At 44.3% G+C, this 18,273-nt stretch overlaps 1 protein-coding gene across 3 annotated transcripts; it reads right to left on the bottom strand.

The window, feature by feature from the left end:
* Positions 1-3,119: 3,119 nt before the first annotated feature.
* On the bottom strand, positions 3,120-17,545 carry PLEKHF1 (pleckstrin homology and FYVE domain containing 1). 3 transcript variants are annotated; one of them, XM_075940182.2, is made up of 3 exons: positions 17,340-17,545; positions 11,732-11,858; positions 3,120-5,643 (listed from the first exon to the last, which is right to left on the bottom strand). In XM_075940182.2, exon 3 carries the CDS (start codon positions 5,627-5,629, stop codon positions 4,808-4,810), a length of 822 nt encoding a protein of 273 aa, XP_075796297.1. In that variant the 5' UTR covers positions 5,630-5,643; positions 11,732-11,858; positions 17,340-17,545; the 3' UTR covers positions 3,120-4,807. The 3 variants fall into 3 exon arrangements, with proteins under 3 accessions (XP_075796297.1, XP_075796295.1, XP_075796296.1); XM_075940180.2 differs by lacking the exon at positions 11,732-11,858 and having other exon boundaries at positions 17,125-17,542; XM_075940181.2 differs by lacking the exon at positions 11,732-11,858 and having other exon boundaries at positions 17,340-17,542.
* Between the last annotated feature and the right edge of the window lie 728 nt (positions 17,546-18,273).

The raw sequence follows: 18,273 nt of genomic DNA, 5'->3' as shown, positions 1-18,273 counted from the left end.
TGCACTAGCTGCCAGTGGGAGACAGGGAGGAGGCCTGGATACAGCATGCCTATGGCACCTGACGCCCTCACATGCTTGGGAAGATCTTGCAAGGCCGGCTAAACTGGCTTTATGGCTACTTGATGTTGCAGAGAGGTGCAAAGATGCTCTAAATAAGTGGAACATCTACCTCACTCTGCTGAGGCATTTCTACCATCTGAGCCAAACTGCTACGGATGGCTACTTTTCGGTTATTGGTGGTGCTGACTATAATGTGAAATGGTGACTCAGGCTGTTTCCTTAAACAGATGGCTGGGAATAATAATTATGTTTGGAAAACTCGCCCTTGTCATCTACATTCGAAACCCACACTCAGCGCCGTGCAAGAGCGTCATCTGTATCTTTGCTGTGGAAAGCCCCACCCGTGGACTAGCTGGGGTGCTGGCTGGTAACTGTGAGGTGGGAAGGATACGTTAGCCCAGAGCCAATCTTGAGCAGGGGCTGGCTATTCATTAGAGCTACACTCCCAGGCTCTGAGGAACTATGATACGTGTTCAGCACTCAAGTCCCAGTCACAGGGGAATTCCCTTTAGGTTCCTGTGCAAAGATCCTATGGTGAATGAGAGCAAATTTGGTGTTAACAAGTTTGTTCTCCTTTACATAATGAAGAACTAAAACTTAGACCAAAGAGTCAAACAAGCAGAACCATTAATTTTAGGATGATCTCATTAAGGCTCAGCATAGTTTGGTCCTCTGTGTTAAAAACAAATGCCATATTAGCTCTGCAGCAGGAAAGAACCCATATCTGACTTGGCTACTCTAATACCCATTCTCCAGCACTGATCTTACTGGGGCACCCTCACACGCTTGCAAACTACACCCAGTCAGAAATATGCTCACTGTAGCACACTGTGTGTTTTGTCCAGGCCATACCATTGGGAGGCTAGAAGCCTAGCACATATTTTTAATTTACTATAGTGCTTTAGAGCCTTTCATTTCACTTTACTCCTTACTCAAATCTGTCACCCTTACCTTTCATTCTGCTGCCTGTGGAGCAGGCTGCTGCTATACTAGTGGCTTTGTTCACTTCATTATGTTGCTATTGACTTTGGCGTGCTGAAGCTGTGGGGTTCAGCATTCCATGAACTTTAGCTCTGTTTTCCTGTCATTTTGCTTGGAAAGCCTCCAAAGCATTTAGTGGGTCACATGTCCCAGAGCTTCTGTTTCTGTGCACTGCTCAACTAAAGGAATGTTTCTCTTTGCTCTCAAAAGCTTAGAGGGCACCTTTTATGCTGTTATAGGGTGAGAAAAAGAAAGGTTCCCTCTCCACACCCACCACAGCAGCAGTTCATTCTCATGCCTTGGCACTACTGGTATGGAGGCTCTTTAAATCAGTGCCAGAAAGTCTCCTAATGCTCTCAATGGTTGGGTGCCAGTCAGTCACTCAGTTTCCACTTTATTTGGCCCATCACCCTGCTTGCTCCAGTGTCTGTTGAAACCGGCATGAACTTCTCTCATGAACTTCTCTCACACTTTACTCCCCTCTTCACTTCCTGGCTCTGGTACCTTCCCTTGCAGCTCTCTACCCCTCCTATCGCTTTCAATTCTGGTCCTGGAGTTGGATAGATACCAGCCCCCAGCAAGTGCTCAAGACAAAACTATGTTTCCTGCAAATCCACACTGGATGCTCTCTCCCTCCAAGTCAGTGTCTGTGATTGATAGGCCCTGCTTACGTTGGTTGTCAGGCAATGACCACACACAAGCTTCACAGTGTCAACTCTCCACTATTTAAAATCCCATTATCAAGTCAGCAGTAGGATTTATTTAATTCCAAAACAGGAAGCCCTTTCTAAATGGAGCAGACATAGGATCAGGCAAAACAAAATGGAACAAAAAGCTAGTGATGTTAAAAATACAGGTGGTATTGTACTAGCACAAACCCTGCTGTAAAGCGTGTGTGTTGACAAGGCTGGGAGCCAGGAATTCCCAGGCTCTGAACACTCATTCTGTGGTCTTGGCCAACGCACAATAAGCTGGTCAGAAAATTTTAAAAAAACCAGAACTTTTATGAAATTTCCTGCCCATTTCCTGCCCAGCAATGGCTGCAACTCTCTGTAATACTTACCCATACAAGGGTGGTGCAGGGCTCCTCAGCTTTTTTCCGAATAGGCTCCTTGTTGCTGCCACTTGTTCAGCTGCACTGGTGGGACGGTGATCCTGGAAGACTCAGGATAGGCACAGCTCCTGATGCTTCATGCACTGTGTCTCTGAAAGTATCTTGTCTACGCCAATGTGCCTACCAATAGAGCTGAGTCAGTGTTAGCAGCAGCAGTGGAAAAAAAACTGTAGAAAATGCCAAAAAAGGCCTACTGTAGATGAGCACTCCTAGCACAGATAGCGTTCACTTTCCATAGAGCGCTTACAAATGCAAAGTATCTTTCAACCCCAGTATCTTGTTCAGGGTCACAGAAATATTAGTGACTGAGACACTGGGGGGGTGTCTAGACAGCGGTGGTATCCTGAAATCATGTTTCCTGCATCTTGACAGTGCACCTGTTATTTCAAAATGAAATAACAGGCTCTCTGTTCCGATGTCCCTGTAAACCTCGTTCCACAAGGAGCAAGAGGCATTTTGGAATAGTGCTGTATTTTGAAATTAACTCAAAATAAGCTATGCAATTTGCATAGCTCAAATTACATAGCTTGTTTCAAGCTAAGGGTGCAGTGTAGACGCACCCTAAGTTATCAGCCCTTCTTTCTTTAGTCTCTTAGTTTATTTTCTGCCCACTTTTCTTCTCACTGGCCTCTTGTGAGGTGATAAACAAGGAAAGGCAGAAGAAGTGGGTTGTTTCAGCATTCCAGGAAGGGATATTTTGGAGCCTTTCTCCACTGTCTTTCCCTCCTTTCCCCCAGAAAATGTCACTTCAGTTACCATATCCTGGTGCAGGAGATAACAAGAGCCTTGGGAAAACTAAGTATCCTGAAAAAGAATGGGATAAACAGAAAAGGAGCAGCAGACTTGGATATTTTTCAGTAATGTTCACTTTCAAGTAGTAAATAGAAAGCCAGGATGTTCAGCACATAACTGAAGAGTTGCTACTGAATTTGTGCTTGGAGAAATGCATATGACTCAATGCTTGTTTGGGGTTTTTTTATTAAACAACAACACGTTTACTTTAATCACTTTTCCCCCCCTTCTTTGGCCATAGCTTTATTCACAATTGGTTGATTAATACAAACTGGTTGGACATTGGCAGTATATAAAATCCATGATAAGAATTACTTTGAAGTAGTCTTAAAAAAAACCCAACCTGGTCTTTTGGCATGCAATTAATTGCTTAAATAGGCTGGGCTATAGTAAGGAAAAATTTATGTTGAAAATCACTTTTAACTAAATACCTGCTCCAGAGAATAAAATACACAATATAAAATATGCAAAAAAGGTAGCTTTTGTTGTTCAGTTATTTGCTGCAATACAATTGTTTTTGTCTAGCTTTCACGGATATGATTTTAGTTACACATGAGACTATGACAGTGTAATTGAATAAACACAGCCTCTCACTTGAGATTAACTTTAATGTCAAAGTTCAATTTTAATTAAACATATGATTTTATGCCCTGAACCTGAAAACACATGTGCATAATGCTGAAGTCAGCAGGGCTTGAAGTTATGCAACATGTTTGCAGCAAAGGCCTGGAGCCTTAATGAGTGAGTCAGTCTCTGGGCATTCAGTATGTTCAGCACGTCGGAGAATCTGACCTTAGTTTTGACCATCCACCCATCTTTTCACCACCCCCTTCACCTAGCTCTATGACCCTATGCTACATCGCCCCACAGGCTGGGATGGGAGGTACAACACTGGTGCTGTGGTACAGAAATCTAGCTGAGTTACAGATTTAGAGACCTGGAAATATACATGTGTGGAACAGAGGTGAAGTGATTCTGCTGAATTCAGCCAGCCACTCGACTCACCCCTCTCAAGCTTTAACTCTCCCATTACCTTCTGTCATTACAGAGGCAGTTCCCTGCCTGGGGTGGGAGGGCCTCTCCAGTGCTGATGATGCTCATGAGAAGTCAGCAGGTTTGCCTCCAGAGCCACATTCCTGAGACTTCCACATTCCTGAGAGCACCATTTCCCCACTTTAGGCAGCTTGGGGAGCAAGAGGGAGTGACTAAAAGTCTAACCCACATCTCCAGCTTGCTATTTTTCAGCATCTTCCCATACTGAGGTGCAAGGACAGCAGCCCAGGATTGTATTGCATTGCTTCAGATTTCTATTTCTAGCATTTTATATGTATTTAGTGCTCATAAATGGCAGCCGGGGAGGCTGAAATCCTCCATTTCCTACAGAGAAGGAACAATACAGGCAGTAACAGCACATCAATGGGTATCTAATTTCAACAAAAGAGTCCACCCCCGCATATTTGAGACAATAGCAATAATACTTAGCTCTTGTATAGAGATCGGTAGATTGCAAAGCTTTTAACTAAAGAGGTCAGTATTATTAGCCCCATTTTATAAATAAGGAAACTGAGTCACAGATAGGAGACATGACTTGTCCACAGTCACCCAGCAGGTGAACGGCTAAGCAGGGTACCCAACCTTGGTTTTCTGGTTGCCAATCTAGTGCTTTGTCCACTATGCCACACTGCCTTAATGTAGGCCGTGCTCTGCCAATGTAACATGACACAAGTTCTCTTATTCACTACAGACTGACTCAAAGGGACTAAATTCCACCCAGCATGCTGTGCTCACCACTAAGAATACTGAAGGCTATAGACATGGGTCAGAATTTGGCTCCTGAAGCTTAAACCAAGAGTAAGAAGATCAGCTGTGGAACGATGACCAAGGTACTTCTGAGGCATAAAACTCTGCACCTGCCGGCCACTGTTCCACTTTGTCATCATCAGATTTATCACTGTCATCCCCACTAGATGGTTCATAACCTGTCATGGCTGAATGGATCTGATCTGGCTGCTCCTGGCCACCTTCTGCTTCCTTCTTCTTTTCTGCCATCAGCTGCCGGTAGCACAGGGTACAGACCCTCAACGGCTTGGGAGACAGGCGCGGCATCAGAAACCTCTGCCTGGAGCAGTCTGCACATACCACAAAGCCGCACTTCCGGCAGTGGTGTCTGCGTGTGAGCGTGGAGAACTTGGTCTGTGTGCAGCGCATGCAGATATCAGTGGCCTTGTCGGGGATCCAGGGGGCAGCATGCTCCGTGGAGGGCTGCCTCCCTGTCTTTGTCAGCAGATGCCCAATGCACTCCTCAAGGTGACTGAGCCACTCTTTCCTTTCTGTGAGGGAGGCAGCAGAAACCACAAAGGACTTCTTGGAAGTTTTAATCATCCATCGGTTCTTCATTTGTAAGGTATCCGGCAAGGTCTCTAAGGTCACATCTTCGAGGGGTATGATGTGCTGCGAGTTGTACTTCCTTTTGTTTATCACTATGCTCCCATACACAAGGATGTCATTGAACAGGAAAAATATCCGAGGCTTGGCCTTCTTGCGGCATTCTTTGGTCAAAATTCCTTCACCCAAAAGAACCCTTCCTGGCACAGCAAGGGGTTGTCCAGATGCCCCAAAGCAGTTTTCCACAGAAGCAATCCGTTGGCTGTTAATTTCAGTGTTAACTAGGTAGTCCACCATCTCTTCTGTTCACTCTAGAGTGGGGAAAGAGAAAAGTCATAAAACTGTATTCTGCAAACAATTGCCTCAATACCAGCGTTGTAACTGAGCAGCACATTTAAACGGCAGCGAGTAGCATTTGAAATAGCCAGGTGATTACTTTGATCAGTCATTGCTAGATAGTACCACTCATAAAAAACTTAAAGCACTCTTTAAAATACAAAGTAAAACTAATGAAGTGTCTGATACATTCGGTAGCAGGCTGATACTGCCCATTTCAGCAATCAGCAGAATTCAGTTACCCAGCCTCCCTCCCCTCTTATATTGCATCTTGAATAAGGCAGAAAACTCCCTATTCTGGACACAGTTATACAGTATAAAAAACTGCTCATACCAGAGCTACTTATTCCCATTCATAAATTCCAAAGTCATAAGGGACCTGTGACCATAAGATCTCCCCTTGAAACCCAGTGGCAAAGGATTCACTGCCTTCCACTAACAGCAACTTGTATCAAGCCTGACAAACACACCATGCTTAACTCATTGCTCTTATGACACTTACGTATCAAGAACATTATGTAAGATAAAGGAAAGGCAGTGACACACTGGGCATTAATATTGTGCAATGTTCGTGTTCACACTAGTAAGCTATACATACTTACGAGTTTATGTTTTAAAGTCTAACAAAACAAAGGGAAAAAACGGGGTCTTCTCTCCAATCAGCTGGGCCAGCAGGCAGCAGTGCAAATAGTAGGGATGTAAGAACTAGTTTAAAAATGTAACTGTATAACTGCTAAAAATCCTAGCAGTTACACCAGCTGCAAGCTCTGCAGTATGCAGCAAAGTCTCCCTGGGAACGGGGAGCCAGCATGTAACCTGCAGCAGGGAGACCAGGGCAGGTGGGGAGCTGCTCCAGTCCCTACCAGTTAACCAAAACCAGTTAGCCTCACCCAGTAATCATTTACTTCCCCAGTAGACAGCAGACTTGGTAATTTCTGTGTGTGGACGGGGACAGGACACTGCAAAGGGGTTCAGGAAGTGGGGGCACCAAGGACTCCCTGCAAGGCAAGGTAAGGATAGCAAGTGTCCTAAGGATAGGACTGATAGCTTGGCTGGCTATCAGCTGTCACACAGTTTAGCATCAACAAAGCCCTCTATTCTAAGGCAGTTCTGGCCATCACAAGACCATTGTGATTATCTAGTCTTACCTCCTATCTAACACAGACTATAGAACAGGGGTGGGGAACATAAGACTTGTGGGCTGGATGTGGCCTCTGATTTCCCTGGATCCAATCCCTGAGGCTCAGGGTTCCCCTCCAGCATCGGGGAGCCTGTGCCATCCCACCTTGGGGCGGGAGCACACAAAACCTATTCGCCTGCCCCCCACACCTCAGACTCCGGTGTGTGAGTGTTTTTTTTCCTTTTTCAGTTGGGAGCAATGCCAGTGACCGTTTGATTTTTCTTTTTTGCTTCTTACTTATATGTGGCCCCTGACTGATTTTTCTGTGAGTCAGCAGCCCTGACCCAAGAAAGGATCCCTACCCCTGCTATGGAACTTCCTCAAAATAATTCCTAGAGCTGATCTGTTAGAAAAACATCTAATCTTCATTAAAAATGTCAGTGATAGAGAATCCACTGTGCCCCTTGGTACATTGTTTCAATGGCTTATTACTCTCAGGCTGTCTAGACTACATGGAAGATTAGAAAGAGGATATGCAAATTCTGCAGGAAATTGGATATCTTCTTCTGATCTCACTTTCCCTGAGTGGAGCTTTCGAAAGTGAAATTAGTTGGAACGTGGCTTTTTCTGCAACCCCGCCCTTTTTCAAAAAGCTGCTCTTCCTTCAAAAAATGAGGTTTACGCAGCTTTTCGAAAAAGGGGACGGGTTGCCAAGAAATCCGCGTCCCGACTACATCCAATTTCGAAAGCTCTGCTTTTGAAAGTGAGATCGGAAGAAAATATGCAAATTCCTGTGGAATTTGCATATCCTCTTTCGAATCTTCCACGTAGTCTAGACGAGCCCCTAGTGTTAAAAATGTATAAGCTTATTTCCAGTCTGAATCTGTATAGCTTCATCTTCCATCCACTGGATCATGTGGGATCTTTCTCCGCTAGACTGAAGAGCCCTTTATTAACTATTTATTGCTCAAGTAGGTGCTAATAGACTGTAAATCAAGTCACCTATTAACCTTCTCTTTGTTAAGCCAAGCAGATTGAGCTATTTGAGTCTATTACTATGGCATGTTTTCCAATTCTCTGTTCATTCTCATGGCTCTTCTCTGAACCCTCTCCATTTATCAGCCTCCTGCTCAAGCTGTGGGCACCAGAACTGGATACAATATTTAGCAGTGGTCACACCAGTGGGGTAACAGTAAAATAACTTCACTGCTCCTTCTCAAGGTACTCCAGTTTATGCATCCCAGGACTGCAGTAGCTCTTTTGGCCATGGCACCACATGGGGAGCTCACGTTCAGTTCATGATGCACTATGACCCCCCCAAAATTTTTTTCAGAGTCATCACTTCCCAGCATAGAGTTCCCTATCCTGGCAGTAGAAACTGCATTCTTTGTCCCTCGAGATATATATTTACATTTCACATGATTAACATGCAGATTGCCTGTGCCTAGTGTTTCAAGAGCTCCTGGTCACTGATTCAGTGAACGTCCCCTTTCATTACTTAGCACTTCCCCATTTTCTGTGCCTTTTTTCAACTTCATCTGTTATGAGTTTGTCTTCTTACACGTCGCTGATAAAAATGTTAAATAGCCTATGGACAAGAACCTATCTCAGTGGGATGTCAAGGAAACTCATCATCTCAATGATGAGTCCCCATTCATTTAAATTACTTGTACATTTCAAAGTTGGAACACCACCACTGCACCTCTGCCCCCTCCCATGGAGCTGCAGCTGGGGGAAACCAGCTTTTAAACCAGCTCCTCCCAGTACCCTGCCTCTTTCCACCCCTTGCTGCCTCTTTCTGATAGAGGCAGCAAAAGGGGAAGGAGAGGGAGCAACTAGTTGACTATTGCTTATCAGATAGTTGACTAGTCGCTTACATCCCTAATATAGAGACAGCAAGAGGAGATGGGGGGAAAGGCAAGTAGTCTACATGCATGCCCGATAAGCCTAAGTTTATCGGGTAGTCAACTATTTGACTACTCTTTTTTGTTCCCTAATGTGCATCGCTTTTAACCAGAATGTTGTATGGTGCCAAGTCAAACACACCTTACAGAATTTTTTAATTATCCCATATCAAACTGCTCCATTATCTTGCCTGGCATGCATGTCAGACTGACAAGCCTATAATTACCTTGGACATCCTGTTTTATCCTTTTTAAAAACTGGCACAACATTAGTTTTTCATTCCCGAGTGCTGTAGGCCATTTCTCTTAAAACTCTTGGATACCCATTTTCTGGACCTGCTGCCTTGGAAGCTATCAAAATCAGACATTTTTTATCAGTATCCTCCAGAGAGATACTAGAGGAATGGAAATAGTTATCCCTATATGAGAAGACTGCATAAAGCTTTCCCCCCCCCAAAAAATACAGAACAGAAACATTTACTTAAAAAGGGAAATTAGCTATAGTGCTCTACTCCAAGACACCTTTATACTGGCAGAACAGCATCATCATTAGTAGAGCCTGCACAGAGACTAAATTTGTATCCATATCCACAAAAATGATTCATAGATATCTGCAAATTAGTAGGATTCTAGATACAAAATTTGAATCCACAAAAAAAAAAAAATGAGCCATGGATATCCACATCCACAAGCGGATACCTGTGGATATAAGGTGGTATCTGCAAATTTGTAGGGTTCTAGATGTAGGGTTCAAATTTGCATCCACACCCACATCAGCAAATACCTGCCACTATAAAGTGGGTATGCTGGATTTGCAGGGCTCAACTCATTAGCAGTTGTACCAGAATAACTACATCGATGTGAAAAACAGAAAATACACATCCCTGAGTAACAATTACTATTGATACAATAAGGTGCGGAGACCATGACATAGAAGTCAATTTTTTTTAAAATATAACTCATGAAAGGTACTTGACAAACGGATAAAAACTATAGCTTTATTTGTGCAGCAAAACTGGCTCTAGCAACATTCCCTTCACTACTCATAATGGGTAGAAAGTCTGCTAGTGTAGCAGTCAGAGTAGTCTCCACCAGCATTCCCTAAAAGCGGTTGGGTGGCCACTTAGGAGAAATTCAAATGCTGCCTAGCTAGTTAATAGAATGCCACCAGCAAGTAGCATGTGTTTCTACTAGTGGTGCACATCTGCACATGCCTCAGTGCACATAAACTTTATTCTGCACAAGGAAAAAATGAGTACAGGCAGTCCCCGGGTTACGTACAAGATAGGGACTGTAGGTTTGTTCTTAAGTTGAATTTGTATGTAAGTCGGAACTGGTACATATTGTAGGGGAAACTCTAGCCAAACATTTCTCCGGAGCTCAGTTTTATTCTCCCACACCTCACTTCCCTCAGTCCTTTATTCTCAAGCTGAGGTGTCTGCTGAGAAAAGCAGCTTCGCGTCTCCCTGGTCTGCTGGGGGGAAGCAGCTAGTGCCGGGTTGCCTCACCCCGTTTGTAAATAGGGATCCGATGTAAGTCGGATCCATGTAACCCGGGGACTGCCTGTAGTAGCATTGGTCTCTACCGCCCCACTCAAGTCTTGATATCTGTAATGAGACTCCCAACTAAGGCTGCATAGACAGACACTTTTCACTAGGAATTGGAATGAGATAATCATTTGAATTCAAGGATACCACTCATCACCCAGATGGTTACAGCTCTGATCTATGCAAATCCAGGCAGGAACTAAACCACAATTCCAGAAGTGGAAAGCTGAATGCTCTTCTTATCAATTCTCTGAGCTATCTCCTGTGACCCTCCTCTTATTGGACTGTCAAAACCAAAAAACAAAAAACCCAGCAAACACCACAGCCCACGCAACCCAACCCTTGCATTCATCACACCAAGTATTTCCTTTATTTGTATTTCCAGTTACAAGACACGTCATTCTGAAAATGTTCTGCATCATATTAAAGGAACTAGAGCAAAGCATACTCATTTCTCTCTCTCACCTCCACAACACTACTCCCCAGTTACACATTTTTATTTTAAAAATACCAGGTGAAGTAAAAGTAACTCTTTAAAGTTCCAACAGTGGGGACAATTAAATGTCATGCTTAGTCCCACTCCACTTACACATTTAAAATGTTGTCTGTGTTACTGGTATTGTCCCCAAGACTGTGTGTCTAGGCATAATAATCCACAAGAAACTGAGTCACTTCCTTTTAGACAGGAGTAGCTCAGAGCTCATAGGGGATGTGCATAGGCCCATGTTTCTATTATTGTTTCTTATAATAGCTAATACATAACAATTTGTTATCTCAGAAACTTCTGTCTGAAAAGATCTACAACCCACATGGTGTTTAGACTTCTAAGCATCAGTGATGGATTACTACATGCAGAAAATTCAAGACAACAATTTACATTCTTACAGCATTTTTCATCTCAAACACACCCTTTCAGGATAGTGATAAGGAAACACAACCATATTCAGAATAGTAACTTAAACACCACTCAGGGATACTACCTCATTTTTAAAAGAAGAGGTGGCTAGTTAAAATTACAAGTTCCCCAATATAGAATGTGGCCAAGAGACTGCTACATATAGTTTACAGAAAGCTTAGGTCCAAGTTTTCAAGAGAGCTCAGCTCCCATTTAGGAACTTAGAAGATGTGGCCATATTTCCCAACCACCAATTAGTGATCATTGAGTAAAATGAGCATTGCTGGGTGCAGAATCTGGCTCTTCCTGACCACAGATGATCAGACCCTTGTATTTACATCTCTACTAAAGACAGTGCCTTTAGCAGCAAAGTGCCCTGAATGTCATACTGTATGGATTCAGGGGAAAAGCCAACATTTCTTCCGCAACCCTTGTGTTCTCCTTGGCAACCTTTCTTCCCAGTAAATGATGGAACCTCAACATATAATCATTACCAACTTGGACATAATGAGGCGAATGCAAGCTATAAGCAACCAAAACAGGACAAACCCATAATCTCCCTTGAATTAGGAGAAGGTTCTAATGACTCTGACTCACTTCTGTCAGGATGTGCAGTGATTCTTCAAGGCTTTGAGACAACAGAGTTGATGGATTCAGAGTGTGTTAAGCACCTCTGTTCATCCATGTGCAGTGTGGTCTAAATCCAATTGCAATCTTCCATACACTGATAAGTGAGGGAGAATAGCACAAAAGCGGCAGAGATTTTACTCACTCTTTCATGAAAGGTAAAACAGGAAAAAATCTATCAGTCAGAACATTTCTCTGAAAAATAAAATATAGCAGGCCATGACTTCTGCTCTCTGAAGTACACATTGAGGGAAAAGAGAGCAATAATCATGTCAGGGTGTGATATGCTATACAAATGCCTTCAGGCCCATCCCAATGAAAACACGGCAGAAACCGCATACCCAATCTACTTTACCTCTAGAGAGGGCGGCGGCACAGCCTTTCCCATAAAACAGAAGTTCTCGAACTTCATTGCACCATGACCCCATCTAGACAAGAAAACTTACAAAACCACAAGAGGAGGGACTGAAGCGTGAACTCCCCCATGCCTCAATACCTCAGGGCAAGGGGGCCAAAGCCCTGCTGCCTTGTGAAGAGGGGGTCAAACCCCAAGGACTTCAGCCTTGGGGAAGAGGAGGCTGTAACCTGAGTCCCACCACCTAGGATTGAAGCCCTTGGACTTTGGCCCTGGGGAATGGGGTTCAGTCTTAGGCTTGGACTCTGGGCCCCAGCAAGTCGTAACACTAGCCCTGGTGAGCCCATTGCAATGGGGCTGCTTTGCACTTTGGGGTCCAAACCCCCAGGATGAGAATGGCGCCCTAACAGATTGTTGCTGGAGCCAACCTTTCCTAGTTACTTCAAGGTGGTGCCCAGGAGCGACCCCAGAATGGGTCTTACCTGCACCTTACATCTGAAGGTGCAAAGGAGCAACTAGATCTACACTGTCTGAAGTCATGTTCTTGAGACTTATCCCTTTAAATAAAAATATTGTGAATGTTGCATTATGGGAATAACTATCTTCCCTTTGTGTTGGGGAGAGTGGAGAGAGAATCTTTATGCCACCACTTAGCTGGCTGGAGCAGATGAGAGTCCTCCAGCCTGAGGCGGTTTTCCTCAGTGCATGAGAATGCCAAGATTTAACTTCTGCATTTCCCCTTACAACCTGCAAACATTTTTCTCCCTCCGACCTATGCAGAAATTACACAATAAATAGATGAATGGTTTAAACAGAAGGATTACACACAGGGGGCAGAGCATGGCCTTCAGATAAATGCCTTGCTTGCTCATTTTCCAGATCTGGAGTCTTAAGAACATAACAATGGCCATACTGGGTCAGATCAAAGGTCCATCTAGGACGCTAATTATCTTACCCATTACAAAGATAGAGGTGATAATTGGGGAAGCTAATATCATTAGCTCACAGACATTTACCTCCCCCTCCATCCCCCTTCTATTCTGAAATTTGATTTGTCCTTTTCATATGTGTTCATTTTTTTAATTGTATCCTTTGATATATATGATTGTGACAATTTTCTTCCACTATTTGATCTGAGGAAGTGGGTCTGGCCCACGAAAGCTCATCACCTAATAAACCATCTTGTTAGTCTTTAAAGTGCTACATAGTCCTGTTTTTTGTTTCATTTAAAGAACAGTGATCCAAAAAAATTAAAAAGTAATACAGATTGGACCTCTCTGGTCCAGCACCCTCAGGACTTGACTGGTCCCGGATGAGAGATTTTTCACACCCCTAAATGACACTCAGCCAAAAGTGGAATAGGAATAATAAAGGAGAGACTGAAACAAGGGCAGGTTGGTGTGAGGGAATATAGGGTGTAAGAAAATACTGCAGATAATTTTGGGATTCTCAAATGCAGAATTGGATAGGTTTTACACAGATCTTTGATCCTGCTTCTGGTAGCCTTGCTGCAGGTTGTTAGGAGAGCTTGACTCCTGGTATCTGTTCCCAGCTCTGATATTGACTCACTATGTGATTGCCTCCACATTACTTATCAGTAAGCCTCAAATCTCTCAGCGGGGCTCTGAGAGACTATTAGGATATAAATTATTTAAGAAAGGGATAGCATGTTCAGCAGCAAACTCAAAAAGTGCAGTGGGGTTCAGAACAATTCTTTCAAGACAGTCACACCATGCCCCTTTTTTTCTTTCCCAGATGCTGAGGGGTTGGTTGGCTGGCTTCTCATTAGTCATTTGTCCTGACAGTGGAATCCCAAACTTTTATAATAATCTGTGACTAGGAGGTTAATCCGCTGTATGGTAAAGTTTCCTAGTGAGTGTGCATGGATGGTCAAGAGAGAGAGAGGAGGGGAATTCTACACAGTTCTGAACTTCTAAACAAACTAATAGTTTTAAGAATATTAAGAATTTAAGACTCTTTAATTAAGACTATGCTGCCAGAAGGCATAGGGTAACCGTTTTTAAAGTACTACGGTAAACATCAGTAGGAAAAGGTTTAACTAACATGCTTATTTTGACTTTTACACAGCACAGAAGACTAGCCAGTTCTCTTGCATCAGAACAAAGGGACAAGCAGTCAGCATAAACACCCTTTTCACTTTCAAATGAGAGAAGAACTAAAAGAACTACCTGTCTAGAGAACCATTAATTACCTAAGGAAAAAAAAATCCTCCAAACCACAGCTTGTAGTGTGTTACCAGTATGGAGACCAGATAGGCAAAACAGTTTCATTACACATCCCTCATCTCTCATGAACCTAACCCATGGATTTCTGCATCTAGAGTAAAATTGATTCTGATTCTCCAGCCAGCACTAGCTCTCATTTCCTTCTCGCTCCCCAACATGCTACTGCCTCTGTATCAGAAGCAGCAGGTGGGAGGAGACGGTGCTCGCAGGGAAACATCTTTCTGTGTATACTGGCTCCCGCTTGTCCCCCTCCCATGCGCTGCTGCCTCTGCATCAGAGGCAGTATCAGAGGCAGCAGCGCAGGAGAGGGGAAAGGCAGGCATGCCACAGGAGCCTGCTCCCCGTGAGCACTGGCTCACCTCCCTACCCCACTGCCTCTGTATTAGAGGCAGCAGGTAAAGAGGTGCATGTAACCCCAAAGGTTAACAGATGAGCCCATGTCCACATCCCTACTGTAAGTGAACATGGCTTTGGGGAGCACTGCCTCAGGGACAGTGCAGAACAGATATTTTTCACCCGGGTTAAAAAACGCTGAACACATTTTTCAAGCCTATCTACACAAATAACTTATTCAACCTTTTAAGTGCTAACCACAGACAGCCTGGTGGGTTTCATATGGAAAAACAGAAACATCAGCAGTGGCACCTCCCTCCCACCCATGTACTGTAACAGTTGTGAATGCAGGTAGGAAATACTCCAATTTCCCCATGGGGTCCAGGAGAATGACCACATATCCACTGTTCATTCAGAAACCTCCATGTCAGAACTGATAGCCTTCCAGGAAAAGAGGCCTGGATAGGTATCCCTCTGGGACCCTTCAATCAAGCGCTAGCTGGAATCAGACCACATTGGTCTGTGATCTTGTCACTCGCTTATATAACTGCAGCTGATGAATAGGGATGTGATCGTGTAAATGGTTACATGTGGTCTCCTTCCCCCTGACGCTGCTTCTGTATCAGAGGCAGCAGTGTGTGCATGGTGGTGGTGGGGGGAGAGGCAGGAAGCCTGTACATGCACGGAGCTAGCTTTTAAGCCAGCATCAAGAGGCATAAGGGAGTGGTTGACAAAGGCTTCCCCTGTCGACAAAGGCTTCTTAAATAAGAAATAAGGTGCAGATTTTTTTAACAGTGAGGTGATTAACCAGTGGAACAAAGCAGAAAAGGAAAGGGGGGATTCTCCATTTCTTGAAATCTTCAATCAAACCTGGATCTCTTTCTGAAAGAACTGGCCTTAATACAGGAGTAACTGAGTGAAGTTATGGCTTGTGGTACACAGGAGGTTTGACTAGACAATCTAATGGTCCAGTGTCCTTAAAAAAGCTATATTCATCTTATCAGTTGAGGCATCTTCTTTATGTAACACTGAGGTGGTGCAGGAAGTGCTGCTAGTAATCAGTAGTTAACACTCTTCTCTTTCATTTTTGGTATTAAACAAATGCCCCAGCATGGTATTACAAACCACTAAACTGCTAGAGGTATATTTTCTGCAAGAGTAGAGATATGCAAGACCATAACTACAAATGAAAAAGTAAATGTGAATTGTTGACAGAAGTCAGTTGTTTATGAATAGAAATAGAAATAGAAAGCTGGAGTCCATTTGAATGAACAAATACACAGTTTATTTGTGTAAATCCAATAACTGCGCAGGCAAATCAAGCACATGGCTATTTTTTAAAATGTTGTAATTAAACAGTTTCCTGTTTTCACACAAGAACATTTCAAACAATATTGGTTCAGTTATAATATTGATTTCCTGAGTTCCACACAGACTGTGTTCTCCCAGCACCTGAAAGATGTCTGTACAGGGCAGAATACCACAAAATACATCATGAATATTAACACTGGTGCTGTTACTTAAATTGCAAAAAGTTATGAAATTTGAAATTTATATTGAAACATGGTCATGTATTTTAGAGAGACTAAACCTATGTTTCCAAAAGCAAAAAAAAAAAAAAAAAAAAGATAGTAAACACTTGGCATAAAGAGGTACACACTGGTTAGCCAGGGATCTTGAAATGCCTTATAAATATGTTAATTAGGTGAATATGACTGTACCATTTTACAGATGAGTACATGACTGCTAATCATATACATTAAGAAAAGAAATTAGAAACTGCAATCACATTACAGAAGGCTTATTATTACTGTTATTATGATTCAGTATTGTAAAGCACCAATAACATGCTCAGTGTTGTAGAAGACACAAATACAAAGAGTGTACAGGCTAAAGGATAGTCAGAAGAGACAAAGGCTGCTGGAGTAAATCATACCCTGAAGGATTCTGGAGCATTAGCTGTTATAAATTTTCCTTGCTAACCAGTGTTAAAATGACTAATGTGTTCAGTGGTCAACATTCATATTTTCCAAACATGTTGCTCAATCCAAACACTTCTAAACAACCCAAAGGAAGGCTTACCCTGGACTGGGAAGCTTTCTGTGTGACCTTGTACCATGTCCATAGGGCCCATACTGTCACCCTTACAGTGAGTAATATCTTACAACTGCAAGGAGTCCCACTGATTTTAGCAAAACTTTTTGTGGTACAAGATTTGAGTATCATTGGCAGGATGAGGCTCACCCTCCCTGTGATTCAGTTCCCTAGCTGTACGTTGGGTATACTTACCTCACAAGGGCTTTGGGAAAATGTATTAAAATGTACTAGGGGCTCAGATTCTCGGGTGAGTGTCTGGAACTCGAGGAGTACTTGTATAAACAGATCCGACCCCATACCCAGTACAACCCAAGGCAGCTCTATAGACTTACCGCCCGCTATCTATTTTCCGCGCTCCCACGAGAAATGCAGCCACGGTGGGTGCTGCCAGCGCTGGACTGAACGTAGGAAGTGAGCTGGATGGGGTAAAGTCCGCGCTGTTGGTGACTCAGCGTCCCCCTGGCTCAGGGGGAGCAGAGACAGGCTGGGGTCCGAACGCCCACGATCTGGGGCTGCTGCCCTGCACTCCGGCCCCCGCAAATTTTACCTTGTACCTTCCCCAGCCGGCCCCTGCCTCTCCACGCGTCCCGGCGCAGGACAGCGATGCCAGCGCTGCTGCGCTCCGGCTGCCCGCAGTCCGCGCCGCCCTGCTCTGGAACGCACCGCAACATTCCACTCCGGACCTCCCACTCCCGGCCCCTCTACACGCGCTCACGGGAGGAGGGGAAAGCGCTCAGCCTATGAGCGAGCGCAGCCGGAACAGGACCGTCCGGTTCTGGAACGCTCAGACTCAGCATTCCGCTCTAACCACGCCCCTCTGGAGCATCTCGACCAATCGCAAAGCCAGAGTGAGAGCACGGCCAAAGGGCTGAATGGGGGGGAGGGGGGAGAATCAAAGTTTAAAGGGTATGAGGGGGTGCAGAAGGGCCGTAGGGTCCCGAGCTGGGGAGAAGTTCAGATCCCCCTCGAAGATGGGGTTCCGCTGCCGGGACGGGGGAGGAGAAGAGACTTGGGCTAGCCGGGTGGGGCTGAGGAAAACATCCGGCGGCTGGCCGTGAGGGAGGGCAGCCGCTGTGGGTAGGGGCGGCAGGAGGAGTCACAGAAGGTAGCCGACCGGGTAGCAAGGAGGCCACCTAGCTGCGCCGAAAAGGGAAGCGGGACACCCGGCGGTCCCCAGCGAGTAGAAATGCACAGGTTGTGGGAAAGTTGTCAGTGCAGATCCTGGCTGGAGCGCACAGGGTGCATGAGAAATGGGGCAGACTGAATTGGTGAGGTTTAGAGTGGGTGAGAAATGGTTCAGTACGTGAAGGAGAAGATCTGGAACTTCGTAAGTGCCAAAGGCTTGCAGAAATTTGCATTCAATAAAAATAAATGTCTCATCTCTTTTCCGGTTTGTATTCACCCTGAAAAATGGAATCCTGACCCCACAGTCAACGGGAATTTTGCTTTATGGCAAGATTAAGAATTTCATCCTTCTTCTT

This window comes from Pelodiscus sinensis, chromosome 12 (genome assembly GCF_052426305.1).
Source record: "Pelodiscus sinensis isolate ZL-2025 chromosome 12, ASM5242630v1, whole genome shotgun sequence".
Classification (NCBI taxonomy): Eukaryota; Metazoa; Chordata; order Testudines; family Trionychidae; genus Pelodiscus; species Pelodiscus sinensis.
Note: the sequence above shows the minus strand (reverse complement) of the source record. Positions and strands in the feature narration are given on the sequence as shown.

Bases quoted from the DNA above. Each gene is read 5' to 3' on its own strand.
- PLEKHF1 (XM_075940182.2), bottom strand. From the start codon at position 5,629: ATGGTGGACTACCTAGTTAACACTGAAATTAACAGCCAACGGATTGCT.